The sequence below is a fragment of the Siphateles boraxobius genome, unplaced genomic scaffold (genome assembly GCF_051911475.1).
Source record: "Siphateles boraxobius isolate OS27281-9 unplaced genomic scaffold, OSU_SipBor_1 12, whole genome shotgun sequence".
NCBI lineage: Eukaryota > Metazoa > Chordata > Actinopteri > Cypriniformes > Leuciscidae > Siphateles > Siphateles boraxobius.
The window spans coordinates 11,307,780-11,334,676 of record NW_027508722.1 but is presented as its reverse complement, the minus strand read 5'-3'; the positions used below and the strand labels follow the sequence as shown (position 1 = coordinate 11,334,676).

Genomic DNA, 26,897 nt, shown 5'->3' with positions numbered 1-26,897 from the left:
GCTGTGATGTGGCTGTAGAGCGTCAGTAGTTTTATGGCTTCTGAATGCTGTGTACAATGTTCCAGAACCAGAGCAAGATTGTTTTGTTTTCTTATGTGTTTATGTGTTAATGGATGCCGCACACATCATCACTTTGTTGAATGCAAACGGAACTGTTGTTGACATTTTTTTTCATATACATTTGATCAAAATCTTGATGCTGATGAACATCTAAATATAATTTATTGTGAGCAGTTTTCATGACAAAATAATAATAATAATTTTTTAAAAAGTCTATGGGATTTTTTCTCCCATTCTTCTCCATGAAAATCATTTGATTACAGTAACATCATATCTCTCCTCAAATGACCAAACGATTTGAGGTATCATTTATGTCCATAGCACAGTGCGGGATGAGTTATGCGCTGAAGTTTATGTGAAAAATGTTGATACTTGCCATCCACCACTAATTACTGTATAATCCCAGAACACATCTTGTGCGATTGGCCACTTCATGTGTACTGCAGCCAAGCGACATATACTGAATCTGGATATCATACTAGTTTATCCTAAATACTGTCATATCATTAGGAATTTTGAATGCTGATGGTGGTCTTTCAACAAATGTTGTTGAAAACAATATATACAATAAAAAAGTCACCTTTATTTATATAGCGCTTTTTAACAATATAGATTGGTTCAAAGGAGTTTTACAGTGATAATAGGCATTGTACTTGAGCATTATAAAACAACGTCAAATACCTTTAGCTAATGCTTACTGAATGAGTGAACCGATTCCTTTATTTTATCACTAATCATGGAAATCCTATCTGAAGAATACATTACCAGCACCAACATTCACATTACTGGTTTAACATGGAATCCAAAAGATTCGAGAACAATCACCATTTTCATTAATTTCTGAATATTCGCTCATACACATCACAGCTGTCTAAAATATTTGTTATTCAGATTTATTCTCCAAAAGTATTTATACACTTTTCAATTCCTAATGTTTTGATATAATGTGTATAAAACGGTTTATTTTTTATTTCCGCACTGATGCATCAGATCAGCTTGGAGTGAGCAATCCATCTTGTGTTCTGTGAGAATTTTCAAGATGTTTCTTATGAGTCTTTGAACATACAAGGAATTCTAGTCTCTTCTTCGGTCTCCTGCAGTCTGACGGTTAATCCTAAAGCAATGCACCTGGACATAAGCATTAAAAGACGGAAATGTTCTTAAGGGCAAAAAGACTGTATTTTTGTTTAGTGAGCATGAGTGTGGGTTCTAGCTAGTCGAGTGAGACCGATCCGTTCTATGCTCCACCCATATTGAGGGAAGCCGCTGTGGTTCTGTCAGACTCAGCATAAGGCCCAGACAGAGATAAGACCTCTAATATCACACTTCAAGTTTGTCTGGGTCCATAATCTATAGGTCTCCATTGCCTCTGGTGACTTTACAGAACTTTCTCAGACATCTTGAAAAAGTTGATCAGTTCAAATAAGAAATGAAAAGCTATGACATAATGTTAGATGTCATAGAAACTTTTCCACAATTTTATAAAATATATGAGGTGAAATAAAACTTTACCATTTACCATTCAAAATTTGGCTCTGCTACTTTTCAGATACCGTTTCAATAGTAAATTAAATTAATTCGAATACCAAATACCATGCTTTTTTTTCGACTGTTACATTTTATTTTATTTTAAATAAGAACATCTATAATAAACGTTAATTATTAGTATTGCAATGTAGTATGATATATAAATAATTTGGATATTTAAAGAAAATGTTAATTGTTTTACTCAAATTATGACTGTAACAGTTGAGGCGTTATTTTTTCTTTCTGAAGTTTGTGTACTTAATTATCAAGATGAGTTCGGTTTCAGTGAAGAGCATTCTTTATATCAAGCGAAATGTGATGTGTAAAGAAAAAAAAACATAGGCCAGCACCTTTCAAGGGAACTATTCAAGGATGCTATGGTTCATTTATCCCCAAACACACGTGACATAACATAAGAACCCTCCATGTGCTGGTGTAAATAGATCAAGTTTCTGCTAACACGTGGATGCTATATATCCATGAGGTGTTTATTAAGGTTCATAGATCTCCTACAATGTGACCTGACTTGGTTTTATCTGCTGTATAATCTAACGCATAAGGTTCATAACATAGTCGATAAATAGGGCTGTCAAGCAGCATTTAATGTAATCCTTTAACCCTCTGGTATTAATATAATGCATACGGTATAATGCATAATGCATAATGCATAGCCCTGCTTAGCCTAAGACGGTCAAGCTATACTGTGAATTCCTCTGGCAGGATGGATTTCACTGTGAAAACAGACCCACATTCATAATGTACTTTACTAAATACAAGAAGAACAGGCACATTAGAGTCAGTCATACAGATGTACACTACTGTTCAAGAGTCTAAGGTCATTAAAATGTCTTAATATTTGAATGCTCACCAAGGCTGCATTTCTTTGGTTAAAAACACATTAAAAACGGTAATATTGTGAAATCTTACTACATTTTAAAATACTTGTTTTCCATTTTATATAGATTTTAATTGGTAATTTATTCTTATGATGGCAAAGCTAACTTTTCAGCAGCTATTACTTAAGTCTTACGTCTCAGAAATTGTTCTAATATGCTTATTATTTTTCTGGAATGTTTTTTTTTTATTCTTTGATCATTAGGAAGTTTATAAGAAAGTTCAAAAGTTTTTTGTAACAATGTAAAGATCTTTACTGTCACTAATTAATAGTTGATTAATTCAACGCAACCAATTGCTTAATAAATATATTAATTTCTTTTAAAAAAATCTTTTTTTTTCCTTTTCTTTTTTTCAATGGTAACATACAGTACATCTAATGTTTAATATTTATATCAGCATTAAGGCATAAGAAAAAAATAGAGAAAATTTGAGAAATAAAGAGTTCTTCTTGAGAATCAAAGCAATATTACAATAATGTCTTTTCATATACCAGGCCCACCAGGTTCTCAAATACTTTACTTCAATTCAGAGAAAACATCTGGAAGTGTCAGGGTTCTGTCACTTCTGTCTAGTTTATTTCTTGGTTTTGTGACAGAGCTCTGACACTCCTGTTTTGTCATGTTTTTGTGTGTGCGCGCGGCTTCGAGCGTTCTCGAGCCGTGCGCTCTCTTGTCTGTATGTCTTGTTACATGTGCCGGGCGTGGTATTTGGATCCCGGCACATCTGTCTAGTTTGGTTTCGGTTCTGTGTCGGGATTCGGACATTCATGCTCCGTGGTTTTGTCCTCTGTTGTGAGCGCACAGGATGAGCTCTCGCTCGTTCTCGTGCATTCTGTCTTGTCGTGTGAGCATGTGGTTTCAAGTTCGCTCGGGCCATACGCTCTTCTGTCCACTTTCATGTCATGTTTTGTCTTGTGATGTGTAACACACAGCTTGTGTTCTCCACTAGCTGTGTGCTTACATGTTGTCATGTTTTGTGTAAACACGTGGCTTATGAGTGTTTTCATTAGCTGCATGTTCATGTCTCCTTTTGTGTGAGCACATGGCTGGTGATTTGTTTTACTGGCTATGTGCTTGTGTTTTTTGTCATGTTTAGTGTGAGCACATGGGTTGTCATGTAGCCTATGTTTCCTTGTGCCATGTGCTCTCCTATCGATTGTCTAGCCCCTCCCATCTTGTTACCTGATTATTGATTAATTTTCCCCCCCCTGTCCTCCTTCTTAACTGCTTTGTTTGATCTCCCTGTGTTCACAGTCCTGTGCTGGTTTGTCATAGTATGTACACTGTGTGATTCCCTGCTGTGTGGTTGAGTTGAGTCGAGTCGAGTCGAGTCGAGTCGAGTCGAGTCGAGTCAGTCTTGTTTCCCCCCCCTCAGTTTTTGTAGTTTTTGTTTGTATTTTGTTTTATTTTTATTATTAAATAAAAGCCAATCAACTGAGTCTCAACCAACAGCACCTGAGTCCTTGCTACTTTCATCACCCCGACACCTGCCAGAAAGTGTCTGGAAGACAACAACATAAAAGACCTTGATACTGAATCCTCAAGCTCTTAGAAATACCAAGAAGAGGAATGTTGACTTCAAGGAACAAGGAACCATATGTTTTCTTAATTCACTCTAAAAACAGCTATAAAACTCAGGGTGAAAAAATGCACACCTCTTGATATACTAATACGCTCCTGTTGTTGGAGCGTATTAGTATTTCCAGAGCTGTGCATTTTTTCACCCTGAGTTTTGAAAAAATGCAGGCTAATGACAAACCCACATTTCTGGATTAGTTCATCTTCAATTGGCAAAAGTCAAGTTGCTCTGACCAATAACATCGTCTTACACTAAGCTAAGAAAACACAGTTACAAAACTCACACAAAACTTGCATACTTCTAACTTTCACAGAAAATGAAAATGATCGCAAATGACATTCAAAAGCTGCCACCACATTTTGCTTGATATTCTGCATTTCAATTTAATTTACAAGCCATATTTGATTTATTAGGTTATTATATCAAGACCTCTTTAATTATGGAGGCTCAGAAAAACTGAGTACACTAGCATAACGCTCCCTTTAGCTGTACATTTTTATTCAATTCACGCCCACACAGGCTTAATGAAGATCCTGAAAGTAGGGGCTTAAGACTTGTTTATACTCGACGCGTCCGCAAGAGCGCGAAGGTGCGCGCGGCAAAAAATTACGTCATTGCGGTGTGGGGTGTTGTGCGCGTTGGGTGCGCAAGACCCCATTTCGCCTGGCGGTGTGCACGGCACTTTTTGTAACATCACTCGCGGCGCCGCATCCGAAGATGAACGACTTCCAGTCGAATCTGGCCGAACTGGTACGTCTGTACAAGCATGTTTCTGATCCTTCTATACACAGAGACATTTGCATTGATGGGTGACCATAAAAGCCTCTCATTTTGTGAATAGGAACACATTTGCATTAAGCACCCAGTTTGCACTTGTCTAAAGTAACTGCTTACATTTACAAAATAAGCCTACAATAGCAGAAGTAAGCCCATCAAGTATAAACGCCTCGTCCGTTTGGAGAGGTGCGCGCGCAGTCAGCGGAGACTCGCGCTCGTGCGGACGCGTCGAGTATAAACAAGGCTTTACACTTTCAGAGCAATTCAAACATTAGCTCATCACCTTAATTGAGAGCACAAAGGCGAAAGGCACAGCTCAATAAAAGCCAGTTCAGCAGTTCCTTTAAAACAGTAGTTAGGGAGCTTTCCTCGAAGTGCTGTGGCAGGTCTCCAGTTCCCCTGTATTAGCCAAGCCTGGAACCCGGCCCAGATTTATCAGACTTACACAGGCACCGACAGATGCTGAGGGCATTTTATTTACCAGTATCTATAAGCATCTACCATTCCTCCACCTCCCAAATACATACAAAAATTCTTAGTGGTTTAGTTTGCAAGACCTCTCTTTCACGGGTTCACACTTACATACAATCAGATATAGTACAAAATGTGCACATTTGGTGTGCTGTCCAAGGAGAGGGCTCCAAGCTCTGAATTTGACATGAACCCAGAGTACTCCCCCTCTCCCCATCCCTGGCTGGAATAGTAATTCTCTAGAGAGTGAGGACATGTCTAAGAGTGGGCACATGAATTCTCTCATTTTTGTTTTTATTTTTTCTCCCTGAACCACCATGAACATACTTCTCAAATCATAATTAATTTGTGATGGAAATAATGGTGGTGGGAATTACATCTTTATGTATTCTACATTTGTTTTTAAATATAATTTATATTACAATAAATTATAAATGAAAAATAAAATAAAATAATTTGACCAAATTTCAACTTTTTTACGCCATTCAAATCAGAAGTGATATTCACATACATTTTCCTTTGTTTTCTTCACACATAACTTCTCATATTTTATCACAAGCATGATCTTTACTGACACTGATTGTAGTTAAACAATTACACTTTTTAGGAGCAAAATTGTTAGTTTTGGTGCAATTACTTTACAACTGGGGCGGTTGTAGTTTGTGTTTCCAAAATGTGTACCCACATTTTTGCAAAACTCCAAAAACGTACAAGTACATACAATTCAATGCAGCTTCCAGCTGAAATGAACACTAGTGACAGTAAAACACAAACAACTTTTATTATTTTTCACACAAATTTTGATTACAGGTGCAGATTATTGATTAAAATATATACATCTATATAACATAGATTGAATAGAGATGAAAAGTGTTAGTATTAATGGGTCAAGTGTTGACGAAAATATCTTTCTTTAAATTACTAAAGACCTTCACCAGCAGGAAACCCTTCGACTCTTTTGCTGACTCCTCTCTGCAGATCTGGTCTGCCTTTGGCGCCGCCCTGGTGTGTTGACCCTCTGGCTCCACTTCGAACCTCCAAGCCTATCACTCCACTCTGGCCCATCAACCAGTTGGCTCCACCTTGGATCCTCGCTTCCTCGGCTCCACCTGGGACCATTGTCCTTCCGGCTCCTCCAGGCTTCCTCAACCGTCCAGCTTCACCTTGGTCAATCGTCGCTCTGCCTTTGCCACATATTTCCAGCCCTTCGCCTGTGCCTTGGGCCTCCACCCCAGTCGCACAAGCTGCGCCTTAGTCCTCCGGCACCCTGGCAGCCGCTCGTCCCCGTGGCTCCATCTTGGTCTCCAGGACCTCCAGTGTTGCCCTGTCTCCTCGGCTCCACCTGGGTCTCCAGCTCTACCTCTGTCATTTGTCCCCCTGGTTTCACCTGGCCTCTACATCAAGGCTTCTCCCATGGGCCTTCAGCCTGCTAGCTCTGTTTGGGGTCACTCCCTGGCTCCTCCTGCTGTTGTCTCTTCCCTGGCTCCTCCCTGTTCCTCCCTTGTCCTGGGTTGACCCGTCTCCAGCTATATGTCCTCTTCCTAAGCCCCCACTCACCCTCTGTTGGACTTTTGTTGATGTTTAAGGCAAGACGTAATGTCATGTTTTGCAGGTTTTAGTTGGACTTTGAGTTGGTTTTGCACTGTGTTCTGATCAGCTTCATGTATTTGTTCCTCTGTTGCCATAATATTTGATTTGCCTTCATGTTACACCTGTGTCTTGTTAACCCTTTCACACGTACGATCACACCGGTGTGATCAGTCTTGGCTGGTCCCTGGACCGTATGATCACACCGGTGTGATTAGAACGGTCAGTGCATCACGTGATCAACTGCTAAATTCAAACGTGCTTTTGCGCGTTTGCTGGCGCTGAGCCAGAGAAGGACCCACTCAGTGCTGTCATATATCACAACTATTGAGTGTTTTCAACCACATAATGTTTATTTTAGGTTTCAGACATTTAAATACACACAAGTACTAGCAAAACAATGATTTGAGTTTGTAAAATACACACTGATGTCTATGGAAGCGGCAATAATAATCCTTTACATTATAATAAGACGACACGTTTTATTCATGTCAGATACAGATTGTGTAAGTCTATTCTTCTCCCAGTTCACAAGCCACTTACTTTCATGCATTTCGTGAGAAGTGGAGGAATTGACATGTAAATCCAACAGATCCGATTCTCTGAACTGTGAAACAAACTAACATGGCGCCGCCCATCGCGCAATACAGCTCAACTAACGCGATCGTTATAAAGGTGTTTAAACATCAAAACACATCCACTTGCACATATTTGACAATCGGAATATCAGTGTTTCATGCTATAGCTAATACATTTGTGAATATTTTTAATAAAAAAGGGAAAATTACATAAAAGCAGATCATCATTCATTCAGCGCTGTGTTGTGGTTGCGCTGTGTCACGTGACAAGCAATGACGCGCCACCATGGAAACATTAAAGTGAAAAGTTCTAAATAACGGTCGCCTTGAAAAACTCACGCTGGGGGGTCAGTTAGAATATTTTAAACTTACGTGTGAAAGGGTTAATTATCTTGTTTAGTCCCTAGTGTTTTTCTCAATAGCGTTCATTCAGTTGTTCTTTGTCAGATCTTGTTCTTTGTCAGATCTTGTCTCTATTGTGGTTGTTCGGTTTCCTGTTTAGCTTAAGTGTGTTGCTGAATTTATTTTAATTAAAAACGCACAGCTTGCAAATTGATCCAGCACTTTTCCGTCTTTATTAAACCCCAGCGTGAAAGATAAAAGAGCTCAAAGTAGAAGCAAGCCAAAATGGCATGGTCGCTTCATCAAATGTTTATCTCCTATTTTCTTTTCACTATTGGGTATGGCTTAAAGTATATATGACTTTTTTCGGGTTGAATGGTGGCCGCAGGCAAGAACCTGGTGATCAGGTCGGGTCTTTCCCACAGAATTGGAGGGAGACAGCCTTTGCTCCAACCCTTCTTGCAGGAAGGAGAGCACTGAGAGAGAAGAACACCACTCAACGAACAGGTTCCACTTTAGAGCATAAGTGTGCCTTATAGAGGCTGCTCTCCCTGAAGTGATAGTGTCTACCACCGCTGGGGGTAGATAACTCAAGTCCTCAAGTCCATACATGGAGATTCCATAGGTTTGGACACAGGTGCCACAGGGTGCACCGTCACTGAGAAAGCTGGTCCTTCCTCAGAGAAATCTGCCAGGGAGGGGCTGTCGCAAAGGAGCATCAGTTCTGGGAACCAAGTCCGGTTAGGCCAGTATGGCGGAGCTAACAAAACCTGCTCCTCGTCCTCCCTGACCTTGCCCAGTGTCTGTGCGAGTAGGCTCACTGGGGAAAAGGCATACTTGTGTAGGCCAAAAAGGCCAGCTGTATGCCAGCACATCTGTACTGAGGGTCCCCTCAGTAAGGTAGTAAAACAATAGGCAGTGGGACGTGTCCGGAGAGGGAAACAGGTCAACCTGTTCGGTCCCAAAGCATGTTTGGAATGTGAATGGCGAAAAGCAACCTCCGATGCTTCTGACTCCTGACTCCTGACTCCTAGGCGAGTTGCTACATGCGACAGGAGCGTAGACAACCCTGATGGTTGATGTGCACAAAGGTCACAGTGTTGTCTGTCTGGACCAGCACATGCTTGGCCTGTATGCGATCTAAAAAAAAGGCACAGAGCAACACATACTGCTAGAAACTCAAGGCAATTGATGTGCCACTGCAGTCGAGGTCCTGTCCAGGAGCTGCAGCTGCGGCTGCTATATGCCCCAGGAGCCTCTGAATGAATTCAGGTAGTTCAGCACCGAATGAGCACATTCGATCAGGAGACGTGCGGTAATGTTGACTGAGTCCAACTCCATACTGAGGAAAGAGATTCTCTGCACGGGGGAGAGTTTGCTCTTTTCCCAGTTGACCCGAAGCCCCGGATGGCTGAGGTGCCTGAGCACCAAGTCCCTGTGTTCGCACAACTGCTCTCGCGAGTAGGCCAGGATGAGCCAGTCGCCGAGGTAGTTGAGGATGCGAACGCTGTGCTCCCTCAGAAAGACAAGGGTCGCCTCCGCAACTTTCGTGAAGACGTGAGGCAACAGGGACAGCTCGAAGGGGAGGACCTTGTACTGACATGCTCACCCCTTGAACGCAAAACGTAGAAACAGTCTGTGTAGAGGGATAATCAAGACATGAAAGTACTCCTCCTTAAGGTCGATCGCCGCAAACCAATCTTGGGGTCAAATGCATACAAAAATGAGTCTCTGCATTAACATCTTGAATGGGAGCTTGTGAAGGGTCTGCTTCTGGACACGCAGGTCCAAGATTGGTTGTAACCCACCGCCTTTCTTAGGTCCAATGAAGTAAGGGCTGTAAAACTGAATTGCAAAGCCGAGCCTGATAGTCCGAATGAGCCAGCTAGCCACCTAGGCCGTCGAATGTGACTGAGGGAAATATACATTCTTTGACTTAATTAAAAGGACAAGCTAATTTCATATCAGAGCGTCTGGGTATTTTGCAAGACAGTGGGTGTCCCCCAGAATATCTCATAATCAAGCTGCACTAATGCCAGATCTCCACGGGGTGATTTGCCTGATTAATATTTCCCAGTTGGTTTTGAACTGCTGCATGTGGATGCCATTTAAACAATGCTAACTGATGAACTGATAAACAGTGACTTTCACTGATGAAAGCCCTTCAAAACTGACCAGCTACTTCACTGATTGAAGCTAGAATTTAGATGCTTTTACTAGTGGTCGACCGATATATCGCCAAGGCCGATAAGTTTTTCTGATTGGCCGATGTTTTGGAAGCGGGACTTTTATTTTAACTGCGCTACGGACTTTTATTTTGACGGGCGCCGCTGAGAACACCAGCACCTGAGAAGAGAACACAGCGCTCACTCACATTCTCCGTCTTCATTAGTTTACGATCTCTGTCAGTCAGATCTAATATTTTGTTAGACAGAACCGGTGGCTACAGAACTGGTCAAAGAAAGTAAATGGTATGCGAAAAAGTAATACGTTTGCTTTTATATTATTTGTGACCGAAAAGGCAAACAATCAGCCTAAAATACTTTCTCATCTTCCGTCAACATTCAGCAAATGCGCATCTACATAATTTAAACAAATCTCTGAATATCTAAAGTTAATAAACATTTAATTTCACAAACCTTGCAGATTTAATCGAATCCAGCTGTGATATCTTGTGAAGTGTGCGTTTGTAGCCTGCATAAACGTGTTCCTGCGAGTGACGGTCCGTGCGCAGTGAGTGAATGCGAACAGAAGATCAGCTTTACAGGAGACGCGATCGAAACACTTTAAATCCTTCTTTTTAAAATATGCTGTGCTATATCCAGTGGTCCACTGTGTCATATTCATGTCGTTTTCACTGTGTGCTGTATGTAAAATTAGCGTTACCTTGTCAAAAGTCAAAGTAAAAAAAAGTCTTTATTTGAAAAAATATGATTATCAGTGATTACTGATTAATTACCAGATTAACGAGTGCCCTTTTACAGTGTTTATTTCTTTTTTATTCACATATTCATATATTTTTAAACAATTACTTTATTTGTGAAAAATTCTGTAATAGGATTGCAGATTCAAGAAGTTGCCATCTAGTATAGGGCCTAAGCATGTTTATTTTAAAGATTTTGAAATATGTATTAAATTTATCAAATTTATTAAATATTGATTTATATAAATATAAAGTGTGTGTGAGTGTATGTATATATATGTATATATATATATATATATATATATAATATGTATTTGTGTGTGTGTGTGTATATATATATATATATATATATATATATATATATATACACATAAATATCGGCCATCGGCCACCCTGCTCTCTAAGATATCGACATCGCCCATCAAAAAACCCATATCGGTCGACCACTAGCTTTTACATCGGGTTACACCATGTGAATCAAATGCGCTCAGCCTAAAGGAATGCATACTGATGCAATGGCCATTCACGGCAACCCCATTTTTATTCATGCTCAGACTCTGAATCTACTGCTCATGACAGGTACATTCAAAATACACAGAACCCCTCCACTTTATCCTCCTCTCACATGCTCTCAGAAACTATACAAAACTTCCTTGAGCAAGTCAACTATTGGTTTTTACAGATTATTTTTGGTTTTCTGCTGACCAATACAGTATTCAAGGCATGATACATTAAATGATATATCAACAGCTGTGTTGTGAAACACCTGTTCATCAAATTAATGTGTATATCACTGTGCAGCACACATATGATAAGGGACTATAGCTTATAGAAGAAGGATGGAAATTAATAAATAAATATTTTTTTTATAAAATGCTATGAATATATTCACAATATAGTACATTCTGTCTTGACGTGTAGGTTATGCATGTATTTAAATTCATGCTTGGATATATCCCAAGTCAGGAAAGGGCAGCTTTGAACAAAATGCCCCAAACAGTCGACTGACACTAGAATTAAATAATTTATTCTTCTTTAGTAAATAATACTACTTACAACATTACATCAAGGATATTTGGCCAGTGTTAGCATATAAGTTTGACTAGTAGTTTTAGTGTATTCACGTATTACTTTAAATAAGTAAATACCAAAGCGGGTACTAAAGGAAAATTGCCTGATACTGCATGAACATTTTAGTATAGCTGTAATCTGGCTGCATTTTCCAGTTTATGTTTAAAGGCTAGGGCAGATTATCTAGTGTGTTTGAAAAAAAAAAAAGAACATGTTAAAATAACAAGAATAATGTAGAGGCTGGGTAAATAATGTAATTAGAAAATCACAAACAATCATTTACCTGGTAATTTGGATGGTGTAGAAAATAATCCGGACATCCGGCCACAGCCATGATACAGTTCTGTAATGTCTCTCTTGGATATTACATCCACCTCAGATAGATGAGAAAAAAGTCTGAAATCAAACCAAAACAAAAATGTTACATCAAATGTTTCTTCAAGGTAAAAAAGCTTTCTCTTTCTCTGTTTAGTCTAAGTGGCAACTACCAATATAGCACAGAGCACTTCTTAACCAAAATAGTTCCACGGGGTCAGTAAACAACAGAAGAATAAGAGTAGGGAAATTCAGAATCCGAGCTGACCAACAGACATGCAGTTACAGTATGTAAAAACAATTTCTAGATTGTCCTCTTTAAATCCAAGGCACTGGGAAAGCAACTTGGCTTGCATTGTGAGGAGAGAATGAACATGTTAAACAAACAGATCATACAGAGCTCCAAATAGTGAACATTTCCACTAAGACCAAAATTATATATTTTCACTCATATAATTGTACCTTATTTTCAGAAGGTAAGATTATGTAGTCTGGCAAGCTTAAATGCATGTATTTATTTAGCTGTTTCACCATTTTGAAATTTTAAAAGTCAGGAGTTTGCAAATCACTTTACACTTTCAAGGACTGTTCACCCCAAGGACGATAACTATTACTACTAAATATAAAGTTTAAATAATTGTTCTAATTCTATGAGAATAAATATCCTGGATAAGTTTTAATAATGTTTCAGAATTGGCCATAGCACTGCCCTCATCAGGATGCTACTGTATATGACATTTTATTAAAAGCTGCCCATGGGAACTGTGTCGGCCTTGTCTTGTCAGACTTAAGTGCAGCTTTTGACACGCTGGATCATGTCATTCTGCTAGAGCGCCTTGAGTGGCATGTCGAACTAAATGAAGTGGCCATATGTTGGTTCTGCTCTTACCTGAAGGGCAGAACATTCACAGTAAAGATTGGGAATCATAATTCTTCTTCTGCTCATATAACTTATGGGGTAACTCAGAGCTCTATTCTAGGGCCACTTTTCTCCCTTTACATGTTGCTGTTTTGCTTTGTATATATTAAAACTGGCATTTCATATCCCTGTTATGCAAATGATATGCAGTTGTGTTTTCTATTTAAAGCAGAAGTAATGCATCTGAAAATTCTCTGCTCTATAGCCTTGAGGATGGGAAATGCTGGATGAATTCCAACTTCTTAAGATATAAATATAAATCATTATAATAGACTTACCATAGTGATTCAGGGAAAGGCAAAAACAAGGTTTAGAAGATGGATTTATGATGTACTTGCCGAATATTTAAAGTTTGTTAATATAAAAAAGAAAAAAGCATTAAAAGGGGAGCTTTAAGTTTCCCATCAGTTTAGGCTAATTTTAGAGGCCCAACTCTCAGCCCCTGGGGTTACATAATGGAGTCAGGTATGCACGTTTCACGGTGTCCAGTCCTGCAACAAAAGAGTGGGCAGCCCCAGGGGATGATGTCATCAATCGTGTGATTGACCTCTGGGCAACGCGGGTCCGGCAGCTACTCTTTTGGTCTCTAAATTCATTCAATGTGTCTGGCTCAGAATCAGTATTCAGAAGCTTGCTGAGCACTGCATTGCACTCCTCAATCTCTCAATGCCTCTGGTTCAGTCAGCCATGGAGCTAAAAAGGAGAAGTGGGGAGCCAGCAACACCTCAGCAGGGATCTGTCTCTGAGAGAATAGTGAGGGCCCCTTTAGTTTTAGTTATTTTTATGCGAAAGAGAGACAACGTTAAGGAACACAGGTCTGTCTGCAACAGACTTTTGATTTCCAAGAAAGGGAGAAAAGACTTTTTTAATATAAGGTAGAAACTACAAATAAAAAATTCTGAAATTATGAATGAGGGAATATTGAACCTGACACTGAATTGTCATATAAAATTAAGTATATTGGTGCTGTCACCGCTCACCAAAAGTCATTTAGACACCTTAAAGGGATAGTTCACCCATCAATTACTCACCCTCACCCCATGTCATTCCAAACCCATTAGACTGTTTTATTAATCTTTGACACACAATTAAGCTATTCTTATATACTTTTTTTAATTGAAACTCAACTCAGGAAAAACTTGAATGCTTCAAAATGTCCATAAAGACATTTTAAAAGTAATCTATGTGAAACAAGCGGTTTAATCTAAGTCTTCTAAAGAGACATGGTAACTTTAAATATGATGAACTGATTTAAATTTAGGCTTCTATTCACATAAAAACATCAACACACATTTAATACACATAGAGCACATGAAATATGGTAAATGGATGGTCAAATGTGTTTGCTTGGTGTGTTGTTCATGAAATCAGTTTATCATATAAACTGATCACGTCTCTTCAGAAGACTTGGGTTAAACTTCTTGATTCAAATGGTTTTATTTTTGCGATGTCTTTATGAACTTTTTGAAGCATGTACATTTTGGTTGCATGGACTTTCAATGGATGGACCAAAATGTGGTGGAGAATATTAAGAATATCTTCATTTGTGTTCCAACAATGAATAGACGTTTTGGAACAACATGAGTGTGAGTAAATAATTATAATTAATGAATGGTGAACCAACCCTTTATTTTATTTTTGTTTCATTCATTGTACCTCCATAAGAAAAAGAACAAAGTGCTCTTTCCCATCTCAGTTCAATCAACAAACCAACAATCAATCATACAGCACATTGTATGAGAACAATATTCTCATAATTGAAAAAGGAACTCAAAATTGTAAAGGTGGCACTGAAAGAGAAGCTGAAAATCACATGGTCACAAATTCAGGTGTGCCAGAAACCTCAAAATGCCTCGGTTACTAACGTAACCTCAGTTCCCTGAGTGAAGGGAACGAGTATTGCGTAAGTAGCTTACGCTATGGGAAAAACTACCTTTTCTCGAGAATATTAATGCCAAATTTTTAAAACGCAGTGCAGCTGCATAGCAGACACTAAGCTGAGCATCTAGAGCGGTCACTGGCTGTGCTGCGGCAACTGCACAAACCTATGGCGAAGCGGCTCATGTGTGCAAACCAATCAGGCCGCTTCGCACCCTGGGACGTCATAGCCCACCAGAATGGCGTGGCTTATAGCTATATAAGCCCCCATTCTCGCCATAAAACAAGGTTAAATCGACTGAACTGATCCCCCGATCTAAGCACAGTAGCACAGCAGGGTTACGCAATACTCGTTACCTTCTCTCAGGGAACAGAGTTCACGTTAGTAACCGAGACGTTCCCTTTCAAGAGGTCTCTCGTATTGCTTAAGTAGCTTACACTATGGGAACCCCTTTCAAAACGCCGAACGCAGACTCGGAGCCTGCAGCTACAGTCCCCCACCCAGAGTCCCGCATTCTCAGACCCCTCGTTTTTCGAGACAGCGCCTCCTATCAAATTGGATCGGATAAACATGTGAAGAACTTAAGCCAAAACGTGAGTATCGTCAATTTTATTTAGCGAATCATACTCATTCGATTTCTATTTTAATCAAACTACTTTATAGCTCATCGATACACCAACATATGAATAGTCCATTTAATATTTGTAAAGATAGTTTGTAACAAAATTTGAGCCGTTAATGTATGTTTTTTTGCCTTTTTTCCCCGAAAATATTTTGATAGCTAACGTTAGCCTTTAACCTTGGACTTTTTGTAGACAAGCAATTGTAAAAATTTTATTAAAATTAGTTGACATTAAAGTAGACCAATTTAATACATTAAAGGCGGGGTAGGTAAGTCTGAGAAACTAGCAGAAACTGCTGGCCCCCTTCCTTCTAAGCTCATTCCAAGGCCACGCCCCCAAAACACTTGAACGCGCAAAGCCAACCGCTCAGCTGGAAGTTTACCAGCGCCGAGCGAAGAGGAGCGCAGTGCGATTGAGTGACATCATGTCAGAATCACAGGTAATAAAATATCTTTTTGACTGCTCTTTCTCTGCCATAATTGTGATACTTCGTGGCTTGCGGTCGGTACGCTCCTCTCCTCTTCCGCAATGAGCGAGTCAACCGATTGCGCGCATGTGGGCAGCTCCTGTTGCAGCAGTGCTGGTAGTAATAGCAACGAGGGAGAGTGACAGTTGCCCAGTCAATCAGATCACTCGGTCCGAATGGAATAATGAGCTGTGTTTATTGCAGCCCTGAGAGGACTACAGACACTCTATTTTTATAAACTCCTTTTCAGAGTACTTACATTTTAGATATGTATTGGTATATAAAGACAGTTTAAACACATTTGGCAAAAAGTGTTTTAGAAAAAAATTACCTACCCCACCTTTAAGTGTGTTAATATCAAAGAATGTCATCATTAATTATTTAATCAGATTTACCGTTTGATCTTTTTTTAATTACCGGACCTTTTCTCCTAAAACTATAAATTGAATTAATTAATGCCGGAGTAATTATTTTACTTTATATAATTTATGTAGACTACTTAAATTAGTTCTTATAAAACATAAGAATTAAAAGGAATCAATATTAATTTAATATGTGATATGAAGTTGTTGCCAGCCATTTACAACTCATACAATTGCCTAATAATCAAATTTACTATGCATTCACTATGTATTAACCAGTCTATGGTATTAACATGTGAGCAAGAATGTGTCGAGGAATTCGAGGAATTTGACAGCGAGATTGCAAAAAGAATGAAAAAGAAGGAACATTCGCCTACCAGAAACGAGTTAAGTCATTCTTAAAAAAAGGAATATGTGTTCGGAGTTTTGACGACCGGATACGGGAAAAGTTTAATATAGGCCGCCTATCAACTAGCTCCTCTGGTGGAAAAACGCATGGGACTCACTCAGCCACAGCCGTTCGTTGCTCTGGTTGGTTGTAGCGCTGTCCTATTGCGTGCAGAGGGAATTTGAAAGACAACTGTTTATCCCGCCCCTCGGATTGAGGTATGCCAATTGTGAGTTCCCAGACCTGACATCTTGATAGGTCTGGCTTGCCAGGCTAGCTTTTATCCAAAGCGACTTATAAAATCTGGATTTTTTTTTTAATGCAATTGCAGACGAAAAGTAAAGTCACTAACACAATTATTTCTTCCTTTTTTGTTTGCTTTGTCCTGTTTACAGCAAGATGATGTTTAGGTGATTGTTAAAATAGTACAAAATTGTTTATTATTGGTGTTTTGTCTATTATTATTTGAGTTTTGCTTCGCATTCAAAATATCAAAAAAACAGGTTCTGTAATGTTAGCATGGTATAATGTTAATTAGACCATTATAGGTTGAACTGAAAGAAAAATTGGAATTTGAATAAAAAAAAACATTGTAGCAATATAATATCACATAATATTTTTTTCAGAAGATAGTTCAATCTGTAATTGTATCCCTTCCATCAGTAATTTTCTTTCAATTACACCCACGCTCAGAAAAAATAACTACTGGGTAATTTGTTAGTCAGAGAACACAATGAGTTTTTTGGCACATGCATTAAGCAGGGAACGCACATATTTATTTGGATAACTTTAAATGAAATGAGACCGTAATATTGCATCCTGTTGTTTTTAATGGCATTTGGATAAGGGTGTTATACGATCTTCCGAACAGCAGGAGGCGCTGTCTCGAAAAACGACGGTTCTGAGAACACGGGACTCTGTGTGCGGGTGTTATACGATCTTCTGAACAGCAGGAGGTGCTGTATCGAAAAACGAGGGGTCTGAGAATGCGGGACTCTGTGTTGGGGACTGTAGCTGCAGTCCATAATATTGCTAGGGAGGGCCAGTCCTTCTTTTTATTAACTAGGAACAGATATATGCATTGGCGTTATAGTTATGTGCTTAACACGTATTACATTGAAAGAACCTTTGCTTGCAAAGCGGGAACTTCCAGGTTATAATATCGCATAAATGTGGACGGCGAAATGAGGAGGTCTCTCGTCAGTGGAATCGGCCATGGGGCTGTTTCTAGCAGCTGAGTCAACTCAGGGAACCATAGCTGGTTCTTTCAAAGAGGGGCTATCAAGAGCACTGTACACTTGCTCTCCCTGATCCGTTCTTTGACCTGAGGAAGCATCGAGATCGGAGGGAATAAATACAGCGGGCAGCTCGGCCAATCGTGGGCAAGCGCATCCCTGTCCTTGGAGAAAAATGTTTGGCAATGAGCGTTGTCTTCTGAGGCGAATATGTAGACCTCTGCCTCGCCGAAGATGCTCCATATCAGCTGAACCGTTCTCGGGTGAAGCGGCCATTCCCCTGGGGGAATTCTGTCTCTGGATAGCGCAGGTTGTGCTGAGCCCATATTAAAAGGCTTTTAGCCGTGGTGTGCAGGTTTTTGGACCCGAGTCCACCCTGGCGATTTATATAGGAGTCCATCGACATGTTGTCCGTCCGGACCAAGACGTGGTGTCCCTTTAGATATGAGAGAATAGCCTGCAGCGACAGAGCGACCTCTCTCATCTCCAGACAATTTATATGTAGGCTCCTCTCTGAGCTTGACCATAGGCCAGAGATGGGCCTGCCCTCGTAAAGGGCCCCCTCCAACCTAGGTTGGAGGCATCTGTTGAGATAACTTTTCCCTTTTGAAATCACTCCCATACTCCTACAGTGGTGCACACGCACCCGCACTGAATGATGCCGCTAGGCGCTGAATGGTGAGTGTGCAATCTGCTGAGAGTCGCGCTCTCATTTGTATAGAGTTTATGACTGTTCCCAGGAAGGAAATGCTCTTGCTGGGAGACAGTGCGCTTTTGGAAGTATTGATCCTGAGCCCTAGGCATTTTAGATGGCTGAGGAGCCAGGATCTGTGAGTTATTAACTGCGTTCGCGATTGTGCTATAACCAGCCAATCATCGAGGTAGTTCAACACTCGCATCCCCCGTTGTCTTAGGGGGGTGAGAGCTGTATCCATGCACTGGGTAAATGTACAGGGTGCTAAAGATGTACTGATAAGTCTGCCCCTTGAACGCGAATCTGAAGAATGGCCAGTGATGGTGAAATGTGAAAATAAGCATCTTTCAGATCTACTGAGAAAAACCAATCCCCCGGGCGAATTTGCGTGAGGATTTGTTTGGTCGTCAGCATCCTGAACGGGCGCATCATCAGCGCTTTGTTCAGGTGTCTGAGATCTTGGATGGGCCTGAGGCCGCCATCCTTTTTTGGAACGAGAAAGTAGCGGCTGTAAAAGCCTGACTCGCTCTGTTGCGACGGGACTGACTCTACGGCCCCTTTTGCTAACAGTTTCGACACTTCGGTGCGAAGGATGTGAGCCACATCGCTTCTCACTGTTGTCTCGACCACAGCTCGAAAGGGCGGGGGTCTGTGAGCAAACTGTAGCGGGTAGCCTCGTTTTATTATATTCAAAACCCATTTTGATAGAGTAGCTAGGGGTTGAATGATGTCTGGGGACGGGCCGCTTTGTGATAGGGACCTGGTAGCCCATCTGCTTTGTGCTTGTGAAACTTTGGGAACAGTGCTTATATGCAGGGGTGCGTACTTTATAGTGGGCCCATGACCTACATTTATTACACCTCCAGCATGAGCCGGAGGGAGAACAGACAGACAAGTGCTATTTTTGTCCTTTATTTGTGTTTGTTTGCAGATGTGCATGTTTTATAACAGACTCGTTTACTGAAGTAAATATATTTCCAACCACCTGAAAAGAGGGGACTGGGAGATGTGTAAGAGCTATCTTGGAGGTTGGTCTCGGCCGCAGCGGGACTTAAACACTCTCTTTTCCTCCCTGCCGTTGTAGTTAGGAAGGTTTTTGAGGCTCTGGGTTCAACACAATCCTGGGTTGGGGTCCTCGTCGCTCCGGGAACTGCTGACGTTTCCCTGAACGAGAGCGTTGATGTACTTCAGTCGCTGGGCGAGGCTGGGAGACCGGCAGCGTTGTCTTTAAAGGCTGACGGGGCAGCACCATTTTGTGGCAGCCCGTAGCAGAGCTGGAGCGTTTAGGGAGGAACTGACGCATAGCCTGTGATGCTTTCTGAGCCTCGGTGTAACGTTCCGCGAAACCCTTGACTGCAGGCCCGAACAGACCGATAGTGGAAATAGGGGAGTCGAGAGAAGCTGCCCTATCCGCATCCTTCATCTCCTTTAAATTTAACCAGAGATGACGTTCAAGCACTGTCAAGTTCGTCATGCTCCTGCCAATCGCATGGGCGATTGCCTTGGTAGCACGGCCGGCGAGAGCTGAAGTGACGCAGCAAGGCTTGGACGGGTGAGTCGCTTTAGCTTTCTATCCTGTGACGGTGGGCGGGCACACCGGCCTAGGCAGGAAGCACAGAGGATGTGGCGATCTCCGGTGAAGAGCGGGCCTCTGCACGAGGCCCAGTTGACCCGAGCCATTTAGAACAACGCCTGCAATCTGCTCTTTTAGAAAAGAGAGATGCAGCGGCGAACACTCTTGTTGCTTGTAAAAGGATATAGCGCCGGATGGCACAGCAGAATAGCGGGCTGAAGGCAGTGTCGAGTTGAAACAGGAGCCGCAGACTGCTTTGCAGGTGCTTGTTCCGCTCAAAGGCTTTTCGACGGCGGCGAAGAAGGCTTCTAATCTGGAGGTCAGCGAAGTGGAGACTTGCTGAAGGAGATTAAATCTGGTTTTATGGCGAGAATGGGGCCTTATATAGCTATAAGCCACGCCCATTCTGAGAGGCTATGACACGCCAGGGCGCAAAGCGGCCTGATTGGATCACGCGCATGAGCCGCCTCGCCATAGGTTCATGCAGTTGCCGCAGCACAGCCAATGACCGCTCTAGACGCTCAGCTTAGTGTCTGCTGTGCGTTTTAAAAATTTGGCTTCAATATTCTCAAAAAGAGGAGTTTTTCCCATAGCGTAAGCTACTTAGGTAATACGAGAGACCTCTCGAAAGGGAACTCATTTATGAAGGGTGGGAAAAAATTAAGACACAAAGTTATCTTTTGTATTTTTTTAACAATGTATTAAAGTAAACGCACACCTTTTGCAGGCGCAAGTTAGGGAAGAAAACTTTACGAAAAAGGTAAACAACTGCACACATTGTCAAGGTACCTTGATAAAGGCTTATCTATGAGGGTAATATGATGACAAAAAGAATTGCATGTACAGGGTAAGATTTGTGAAAGTGTACATAAGATTGCAAGCGTAAATGAAATTTACATGTGCAAGCGAAGATTTGTAAAGTGTAAGAAAAAAATATTTGCAGCATTTTACTGTTATTGGTAAGTGTAATGCATGTATTTTGAAACCGCAGCTTCATGCTAACGCAAAATAAATAGGATCTGTATTATTCTGACATTTTTCCACGCTTACACTTTTGGCACGTTTTGTATCGCACAAATACGGCCAAAAGCACTGCAAGCCTGTTAACAGCAATTTGCAACCGAAAAAACAGAGTCAGGAACTGCAAAACAGATTGATCGCGTAAAATCAACCTTTGTGTAAAAAAAAAACTGTTGCAAATGTCTAAATGACTTGTTGTGTACATGTGGCAAAAAATTTCCCTGAAATAACCCGATTTGCACAGTTACGCAACTGTACAAACCGGGTTATTTCGGGAACTTTATTTTAGCTGCGCTTACAGTTTCGGCACGATTCTCTCTCATTGAGTTTTGCAACCGCAAAGAGGAGGGCGGGTCCACCTTCTTCATGTAGGCAATTAAATGAGCTTCTCGCTGACTCTCGATTTACTCTTATCTGATTGGTTCAATAAACACGCCAGTTGCCAGAACACATCTTTATCTTCATTTGTCTCAACATAGTTCTCGTTGCTGAAATTGTACTATTAATGCACACGTATACATGTTAAATAAATAAATAACGATTGCTTAATAAGCTGTGCACCGTTAGGCTGACTATATGAGTTAACACTGAATTTAGCTAACTTTGTGACGCATTAGTATTATAAGAATCATGAAGATTCTTTCGTTAAACACCCAATCAAATTACATGTCCAAAGTCCTGTTTGAACAAAGAGATGTAAAGAAATTCCCTCCAAAGGAAACAACTTCTTATTGGCTCACGCACCTCCAGAGGGTATGACATCTTCAAGCTTTAAAAATCACTGATCACAGGATAACGTCTCTTAGTTTCTTTCTGAAATCCTGATGTGAATATGATGCTGAACTAGAAGTTTTCTAAGGACCCCCAAGCTTGTGCCAGGCTGCAGCCTTGTCTTTCCATTCACCAAAGATCCTCTGACTCCCACTGGTTCTCTCTCATCAAGACCACGTCAGCAAAGATAAAATGCAGCCTCAACAAATTGCATCAGGACAGTTTAATTCAAATGGCCAAGACATGCAAGTATCACACTTAGTCTCATTATTTGATACATTAAGTATCCTTGCCCCTTTTAAAGAAGTTTAGTTAGAACTAAACTGATGGTTTGCTCAAGGCTGTTGATCTGCTGAATTTCAAACAATGCTATAACTTCTTGCTTTCCTGTATTCTGCTTCAGCTCTCTTTCCCTTCGTAAACTGTATGTATGTATGTGTGTGTATGTTAGAGTAGTTTAAGTGTTTAGTCTAGTTACTAAGTCTTGTTCATGTCACACGTAAAGTTGTCCGTGTCTCAAGCTCATATACTGGAGTCGCTAATCATGCAGATTTTTGGCTACAGGCTCTGAATAGTTCTGTACAGTAATTTTACAACATGATGTTAATTCTATTAACTGATCCAAATATTCATAATCAATTATAACAAGTTATGATTGATTATTAATATTTCTTTAGGGCTAATTTGCTACACATTACACGAATAACAGTTAAATGCAGCAAATATTTTGTTAGTTGCTGATGTTTTACTGCCACTAGTGTTCATTTCAGTTGGAAACTGCACTGCTTCTGCTATTCATCCTATTATCTATGATTGTAGGCATTATAGAGCGTGGAAGAAATAGAGTCAGTAAAGAATGTAAAGAGGGATATAAAACCTGCCTTGACCCCTACGGCACTCTGTGTGTGGCATGTTTGTTTGTTCTACAGATTGTCCTAGCACAAAAGCTGAATTGTACTGTGAGCTATGACGGCATGATAGGTTGGTTAAGTATTGTGGTAAGAAGTCCATGTGTGCTTACACAGTAAAAGGAGAGCTTTAATGTCTAGCAGTGATTAGCCCTGAAGCAAAGGCAAAGGCCAAGACTTTGGGATCTCCACTAGCCACCAGCTATTTAAAGTAAATCCTTAATGAAAAAGTTCTCTGAAAAGATCTCTTCTTTACCAAAATAATAGTTTGACAGCCTTTACTCACCCTCATATTGTTCCAAACCTCTATGACTTTTAATTCTTCCAAGGAACACAAACACTTGTCACTCTTCTTCATGCAATTACAATGGGACATTAAGCCTTGAAATCCATCTATCTTCTATCTATCTATCTATCTATCTATCTATCTATCTATCTATCTATCTATCTATCTATCTATTTGTCCGTCAAACTTCAAGAAAACTATTTTAAACTAGTTGTGGACATGTTTTGCATTTTATTCTGTCTTATTTTATACAAAGATTTAAAATCAAGTATTTCTGTAATACTTCATCTGAGAAATGTTCATGTATAACCATTGGCTTTAAGAAATGAAATGGCAGACAGTTAAATCTGCATTCATGACTGATATCTATATTATTTGGTGAAATATCATGGCAGAAATATCATCTACACTAGTAAGTACACCTTCAGATTGGGACCACAGTTCCACAAGGGCTATCTTCAGCTACAGAAAAAGTTTTTACTTCTTTGTGTGGTTGTCAGAGTCCATAAAACCACTGTGTAATGCAAGGCTGTCAGCAGGAAGGAGGGGAGGGAGGGAGGCGATGTGCCATATTACGCAATCTAAATCTACAGAGAGAGTGAGAGATCCTGGCTGAGGCTCAACTCAACTCTTCCCGAACACATCTGCACATTCACAGTATGTCTCACAGTAATACTCAGTTCTCACACTATAAAATACATTTCATCGCTTGTATTCATCCACGACATGGAGGAGCAGAAACAGAACACTAAATCCTTTAATTTGCGAAACATCACAACTATTCCCTAAAATATGCACAGAGATTCATCGCACTAGGGAGAAAACACACAGTGAAAAGGAATGTGGCACATGAATGCCACAAAGGCAGTTTTTAAATACACATAGCCACTTAACATGAGATGACCTGTGTAAAGTGAACCTTTTCACAAATTTCAGAAATTAGGCCAAATTGCATGGAATACATAACCATCATAGGGAATACTGATAAAGAGAAAGGTGGAAATTAGGCTCACTGCAATAACCACTTCTATTGGGATACACCGTACACAGTATGTTGACTTTCAAACGTATTTAGTGCTTTTGCACCCCTCATAAATTCCTTGAAAAATAAAATCTCCTTCTTTCTAAATAGGACACTCATGAAAATATTTGGGATATTTATAGTCCATCCAGTATAAAAACAGCTAGCCATGGGGTACACATGCAACTCACTGAAGTTACCAAACATAGTGTGTTTTTTTCTTAGCTGTTCAATCTAAAAATGATCCCAAACCTACAGACAATCATAAATTTACTTATTTCGCAAAAACAGATACAGTAGACATACAGTAGATGGACATACAGTTCTGTTAAAAAGTATAAGAGCATTAGAGACTTCTTTCAAAAACATAAAAAAATCGTTCTGACCCCAAACTTTTGAACGGTAATGTAAGATCAACCTTATTATAATATTCAAATTTTTATTAATAAATAAATACATAAAAATGCTGGTTACTGGTGGTACAGTACAGTTTTTGATTGTAACGAAAATAATTTCCCTTTTTTTAACTATGATTGTAGACATGTAAATTGAAAACTTGATCAACTCTAAATGCTGTTATCATTTTAAATATATAAACATCATTGAGAAAGAATCTCAGTTCTGGCCCAGTTCCTACATTCCCATGCAACATCCTAGGAATACTCTGGAGACCATTAGCCAAAATGCACCATCTCCTCAGGAATGCTGGGAGCACATTCTTTCCACATAAGGTACTGGGTGGAGAGCCGCAAAATAGTATTCATTGATTTGTAGGGCAAAGTGCAGAGATGAGAGAGACAAGCTGAAAATAGGTCAGCAATAAAAAGTGAGAGAGAGATAGCAAGGATGAGAAAGAGAGAGAATGCTTGGTTGGGAGGGACGCTGGAATGTAAGCTGCTCTGTCCAGCTGTGTGTCCACAAGGAAAGGGGCCTTCCAAATGCAGCAAGTCATGAATATTTATAAGCTGTTCCCCACACCCCTTCCTCTCTGACTCCTCCCATTGCAGATTAAATGAGCAGGGGTCAGGAGCAACGGAACCCTTACCAACACTAATCTCAGGGTTTTGAACCTTTAACTTCTGATTGGACAAGAATTAAAATGTTTAATTGAAATCAAAGAACTAAACAGAAGCTGAGAAGGATTTCAGTAGGTTCCGGTTTCAGAGACAAGGCATAAGCCCAATTTATACTTCTGCGTCGAACTCACGCCGTAGCTACGTCGTAGGCTGTGTGTAGCGCGCATTCCCTTCGGCGTACCCTGACGTGCACCTCTCCAAAAATGTAACAACACGTCAATTCTACGCGGACGCAAGCGCTGTGATTGGTCTGCTCGAACCCCTCCCTCGCGTTGCACATGCTCACTCTGCATGTGTAATTGCGCATCAACGCGGACAACGACGCAGAAGTATAAATGAAAACCAACGCGTAGTCTATAGCGTAGAGGCTCCGCTGTAGGTCCGACGCAGAAGTATAAATCCACCTTTAAGCCTAGTCCTAGACTAAAATACACGTTCAAGCTGTTTTAACTGAAAGCAACTTGCACTGACATATCTTAAAATAGCCTATGTCAGTGCCCTTGTTTTGTCTCAAGATACAGACCAGTAATGTTTTTTTTCTAAGGCACATTTATGAAAGCTACTTAAATGTTCTAATTAAACTAAGGCCTAATCCTAGCTTAGTCTAAGTCCTACCTGTGAAGCCGGGCCTATCCTACATGTCTAAAAACCGTGGATAAATTAGAAAATCACCAGCCATAAATATTTCCAACTGCACTGTGTAATTTTGTCACTCACACCATCATATATATGACATGAGCCTGCCTCCATCAGCTAGTCAAAAGCTGCTAAATGTAGCATTAGCCCCTTTCACACAGCGCGTTGATCCTGGGAAATTGCCGTAAAATTGCTAGAGTGCCTTCTGTGTGAACGCAAACACGTTCCAGCATTGATGCCGGGATGGGGACCTAGTAACATTCCCGGGATTAGTCCCGGAACGCGCCCTGTGTGAAAAAAAAGCCAGGACCAATGCTGTGTGTCGTAGTGATGCTGCACGTGCCATCGCATGGGCCTTTCTGCTACCTATGCTACAGCATATGGGGAACGAGCCACTCTGCAAACCAGGTGGCGATACTGGGGAGTATGGATGTGTGTGAACGCACTCACAGATTCCAGAAAATCACTGGCAGTGTGAATGAACCAAAATCAAACAATCCCAGGAAAAATCCCGGGACACATAATCCGTGTATTTTCCAGATCTCTGTGTGAAAGGAGCTATAGGGCCCTATTTTAACGATCTGAAACGCAAGTCGCAAAGCGCAAGTAACTTTGTGGGCGGATCCCGGCGCTGTTGCTATTTTCCCGGCGGGATAAATGCCTCTTGCGCCCGGCGCAAATCTAAAAGGGGTTGGTCTGAAGTAGCTTCATTATTCATAGGTGTGGTTTGGGCGTAACGGGAAACAAACCAACAAGAGCTTTATATCACGTTCCCTTTAAGAGCATGATGAACGAGGTCCGCTTGTTCCATGGCGCAATACTATTATAACGGCGCACTTACCAGGCGCGCTTCAGAATCGGTTCTCTTTCGAGGAGATCGATGTTCTCGCCAGGGCCGTAAAAGAAAGAGAAGT

At 40.6% G+C, this 26,897-nt stretch overlaps 1 protein-coding gene across 3 annotated transcripts in view; it reads right to left on the bottom strand.

Annotated features, from left to right (window-relative positions):
• grb10b (growth factor receptor-bound protein 10b) overlaps window positions 1–26,897 on the bottom strand; it is a 116,936-nt gene that overhangs the window by 70,667 nt on the left and 19,372 nt on the right. For all 3 annotated transcript variants that reach the window (XM_077207999.1, XM_077207981.1, XM_077207990.1), the window contains exon 2: window positions 12,095–12,207. In XM_077207999.1, the coding sequence (XP_077064114.1) occupies window positions 12,095–12,145 (51 nt within the window). In that variant the 5' untranslated portion in view covers window positions 12,146–12,207. The remainder of the gene's footprint in view (window positions 1–12,094; window positions 12,208–26,897) is intronic.